Below are 4,514 nucleotides of genomic sequence, written 5' to 3'. Positions count from 1 at the left end.
CGAACCTTGGCCGCCGGCTGCTGGCAAAGCTCAGGGCTGTGGCATTAAGGGGAGGGGCAGAGACACCCCCTGTGCCCGTTCCGCGCTGCGGGGTCTCCTCGCGGGGAGGTGGAAGACGAGCTGCCCTCGTCCCAGCGCGGTAGCGAGATGGGTGAGGGTGGTCATCTGCAGGTGAAGAGGGTGTTAGGGTGCTCGCCCGGCTGCGGGGACGCGGGGCAGAGGCGGTCTGTGTGTTCCCCTGGGTGGCACAGAGCCCGAAGCAGAGAGGAGAGCGGGGCTCCGTCAGCTCGTGTCTCTGATTTTGGGGCTGTGCTGTTTCCTGCCGTGTGGGATGAGGTTTGGAGGACTCGGCAGCAGCATCCCACAGCCCTGGTGACGGTGACTGTGCCCACTGCGTGTCGGTGGCTGTGAAATGCTTCTGGTCTACAAACCTGCCAGGCTGGAGAGCACCGAAGGGTTCGTTTTGGGAAAAACTCCAAGGATTTCTTGTCTCCTTAACCCAGGTGTGGCTCCCTGCCATGAAGGCCAAAGGGCTGGAGATCTCCGGCACCTTCAGCCGGCAGGTGGGCTCCATCTCCATGGACCTCGTGCTAACGAACAAGGCTCTGCAGGTCATGTCTGACTTTGCCATCCAGTTCAACCGCAACAGGTGAGGTCCCCCTGGGCAGGGACTGGTGAAGACGCCGCGTGACACCTCCGAGCTCAGCTCTGGAGCGGTTTGCGTGCGGAAAAGCGGGGGAGGAAGGGGCTGCAAGGGCTGGGAAGAGCCTCACGTGATGACCCTTCTCTCTCTGATGGCTGTGGTGGTGATGATCCTCAAACCAAAGCCTCTAAGAAGTTGACTGAAGAGGCTGTTCCTCCGGGCTCTGACCGCTGTCCCGTTACTTGTCCTCCTGGTGACCCGATACCTCTTTTTCCCCTCAAAGGGACGCAACAAGGGATGGCCCTGAGGGAATGGTGCAGGAAAATGGGTGTGAGGTTGTGTAGGAGGACAGGGTAAGATTTTTTGGGGCCACCTGTTATTGCCCCAGGGGGAGCTGGGCAGGAGCCAGCCTGGTCCTGGACTGTGCAACGTGAGCTGGGGTGTTCCTGGGATGGGAGTGAAGGAAGGCGGGGAGTCCCGAGGTTGGCCAAGGAGCGGCCGGGCAGAGCCTTCTCCCATCATCTGCTGCCCCCCACCCTGACCCCCTGCCCTCCTCGGGTGTCCCCCAGCTTCGGCCTGGCCCCGGCAGCGCCTCTCCAGGTCCACGCGCCTCTCGCCCCCAACCAGTCCGTGGAGATCTCTCTTCCGCTGAACACCGTCGGCTCCGTCATGAAAATGGACCCTCTCAACAACCTCCAGGTGGGGAACGTGGAACCTCCCGGGGTGAGGGAGCCGGAGGGAGGTGTGACAGCAGGAACCAGAAGAAATGCTCAGCTCATCTCTGCTGTCAGAGCTCAGTCTGACGCCGATTTAACATCCAGCTGCGCGCAGACCGCTTCCTCTGCGGAGGAGGATCCGTGCTGCCAGCGGCAGAGCCGAACCTGAGCCGAGCATCTGCTCGCCGTGTCCCAGCGCGAGGGGAGGCGGTGGAGCTGGGGTTCCCAGGAGGGAGCTGGGAGAAGGCGGCTGAGGGGGTGCAGCCCTGGCAGCTCCCCCATTTCCCCCTATACGCTGGGGACCAGTGGCACCCCTGGGAGCACGCTGGCATGCGGGGCATGGGTGCTGGCTTGTCCCAGCTCCCTTCTGGCAGCTGCCACTCTCTTGTCGGTGGTGCTTACTGGATAATGCCCGGCTCAAGAGGGATGGGATGGGATGGGATGGGATGCTCGCTTTGGGAACCACTCGCCTGCTGTAGGTCAGAGGAAATGTTGACGTCCCCGTGTCCTTCTGTCCCAGGTCGCGGTGAAAAACAACATCGACGTCTTCTACTTCAGCACCCTGTACCCGCTGCACATCCTCTTCGTGGAGGACGGGAAGATGGGTGAGTTGGAGCACGAGTGGCTGTGGTACACTTTTGCCACCGGTCTATAGGTGCCATCCCAGCCCCTGAAATCCTCCCTGGGGGAGGAGCCCTGGGGACCGAGCAAGGTATAGATGGGGACAATGCCATTCCAGCGTGACCACACTGTGGCTGCCTGAGATGGTCTGAGCCACCTTCTCTAACTCCTCACTGCCGGGGAGAGCTTCGCTCGCTGCTCATTTTGCCTTCTCTGGCGCTCACCGGCCTCTTCGCCGAGCCAGCGCAGCTTGCTAATCCCCCCCAGAGTGGGTACCGTTCCTCTGGGGAAGCCGCTGGAGGGGACGGCGATGTGGCAGGGCGAGATCCCTTCAGCGGCGCGGCCCCTGGGGTGTACCGCCTTTTGGGGGGGCGGCTGATCCCGTCGCTTCAGCGCTGCCTTGGTTTTGTTCCTTGCTGCAGAGCGGCAGATGTTCCTGGCCACTTGGAAGGACATTCCCAACGAGAATGAGGCCCAGTTCCAGATCAAAGACTGTTCTCTCAACGCAGGTGGGTCCAAACCCTTCAGGAGGACGCGGCTCAGCTCGTAGCTTATCCCAGTTATCCCAGCCCAGGCTATGGGGAGATGGGAACTCCTTCCCCCTGTGCCCACCCCGTGTCTCCAAGAAGGAGCTGTTGCTTTGGTTGCCGTTGGCTAGTTGTAAAAACGTGGCAGCCTCCAAGCTTGCTCTGCCCGGTGGGGACGTCCCTGCCACGGGGGGCAGTTCCTGTGCCCACCCTGGCACCAGTCTCGCTGCGGAGACGCTGAATTGGATCGTGCAGCCCCGACACTGCCCAGTCTCGCTGCAGCCCGTCCCACGGGCACGTCCTGTGCTCGTGGGCAGGAGGTGGGACCGGGCTCCCCGGTGCCTCCTCGCTCCCCCAGCTCCTTCTCCGGTGCCAGGCGGGACGTGCACACCCTGGGCAGGGACAGCCGAGTCCTTTCAGTCCCGCTGGCAGCGGCGAGCTGACCTTTGCGGAGCAAAGCGGGGCGGCTCCGCTTGTGAATCGAGCTCTGGGCTGTCGCTCGCTCTCCCGGGGCAGGGGGGGACACACACGGGAGCCCGGTTGAATAGAGCCCTTCTCCTCGCTGCATGGGGAACGGCGGCTTTTGGATGTGCTGCGTCACGGGGAGGGGGAGATGGGGCAGGAGCGGGTCCGAAGGGAGCTGATGCTCAGCCCCGAGCAGCCCCCGCAGCGCCTCTCTCCTCCCACGCAGACGCTGTTAGCAGCAAGCTCCAAGGCAGCAACATCTTCACCATCGCCAAAAGGAACGTGGAGGGCCAAGACATGCTCTACCAATCCCTGAAGCTCACCAACGGTATCTGGGTGCTGGCAGAGCTCAGGATCCAGCCCAGCAATCCCAGTTTCACGGTACGCCCCTTCCCATGCCTTCCTCCGAAACGACCGAGCCGAGGTCGCTGCCCACCCTTGCTGCCCACTCTGCCTTCCCCGCTCTCCGCTCAGAGCTTGGGGTGGGCTGGATGGTCCTGCAGCACGTCTGTGATGGTGGGACAACCCCTCCCCGGGCTGCTCTCACTGCCATCTCCTTCCTTCCTCTGCGCCGGTCGTGGGGTGAGACGCGGTCTGTGCCAGCCGGCAGCGCTCGTGCTGCCCTCCCGGTACCGTGGTGGCAGCTAAAGGAAACAGAGATGTCCCAACCCACCATCACTTTGTTTAAAATAATTAAAAAAAACCCCAAGTCCATCCCCTTCCCGGGGTTCACCCGGCTCTGCCTGCGGTGCTGGGCAGCCGCAGACGGCCTCGGAGCAGAGGTCTGTCCCACAAACGTCAGCCAGTCCCGCGTCCCGCTTGCCCCGGCCCCTTCCCCACCTTCCTCGCAGCCCCTTTTCTTCGGGTTGGGAATGAGCTGTGTCCGCCGTGACTCACCTCTCTCTGTATCTCCGTACCCGCGCTGCCGCCTGCCCTCGCCGGCCTGCCCGCTCTTGCAGGATTTGGAGGTTAGCGGACTGGTTTTTTTACCCCGGCTTTGGGCTGTCTCTGGCTGCTGCCTGGTTATTTCTCCCCCCCCTCTCCCTCCCCGTTTTAACCCGCCTGCCCTACGCGGCTCTCGCTGCCTCTCCCTGATTGTTTTTTTTACCCCGGCTTTGGGCTGTCTCTGGCTGCTGCCTGGTTATTTCTCCCCCCCCTCTCCCTCCCCGTTTTAACCCGCCTGCCCTACGCGGCTCTCGCTGCCTCTCCCTCCCCGCCAGGGCTGGCACGGGGCCGGCGCGCCGAGAGCGGAGCTTCCTCGGAGGTGAACGTTTTAAAGGGTCTGGGGAGGGGGTTCCCACCACCCTCCTGCGTTCGCTTGGGATGAGGAGAGCCGCAAATCCTTATCCCGGAGGTTTTTTTTCCCCCCCTTGCTCCGCTCGGCGCCGCTGTGCTGAGCTCTCCCCGCTCCCCTGCGGGCCGAGGAGTTAATGAGTTCAGAATCTTGAATATTTAATCTCGGAGCAAATAACCGAAGGGGCTTTTTGGGGGGAACCGTTCAGCCTCGAGCTGCGGGCGGGCGGATGGAACCCCAAGAGCCCA

At 62.9% G+C, this 4,514-nt stretch overlaps 1 protein-coding gene across 1 annotated transcript in view; it reads left to right on the top strand.

The window, feature by feature from the left end:
* AP1B1 (adaptor-related protein complex 1, beta 1 subunit) overlaps positions 1–3,940 on the top strand; it is a gene marked incomplete at its 3' end in the record, with an annotated part of 20,765 nt that extends 16,825 nt beyond the window's left edge. The window contains exons 14-19 of the mRNA XM_009895815.1: positions 504–649; positions 1,213–1,342; positions 1,880–1,964; positions 2,403–2,489; positions 3,199–3,353; positions 3,932–3,940. Coding sequence (XP_009894117.1) covers positions 504–649; positions 1,213–1,342; positions 1,880–1,964; positions 2,403–2,489; positions 3,199–3,353; positions 3,932–3,940 — 612 coding nt within the window. The remainder of the gene's footprint in view (positions 1–503; positions 650–1,212; positions 1,343–1,879; positions 1,965–2,402; positions 2,490–3,198; positions 3,354–3,931) is intronic.
* Between the last annotated feature and the right edge of the window lie 574 nt (positions 3,941–4,514).

Source organism: Charadrius vociferus, unplaced genomic scaffold (genome assembly GCF_000708025.1).
Source record: "Charadrius vociferus isolate BGI_N301 unplaced genomic scaffold, ASM70802v2 scaffold2012, whole genome shotgun sequence".
NCBI classification, from domain to species: domain Eukaryota; kingdom Metazoa; phylum Chordata; class Aves; order Charadriiformes; family Charadriidae; genus Charadrius; species Charadrius vociferus.
Note: the sequence above shows the minus strand (reverse complement) of the source record. Positions and strands in the feature narration are given on the sequence as shown.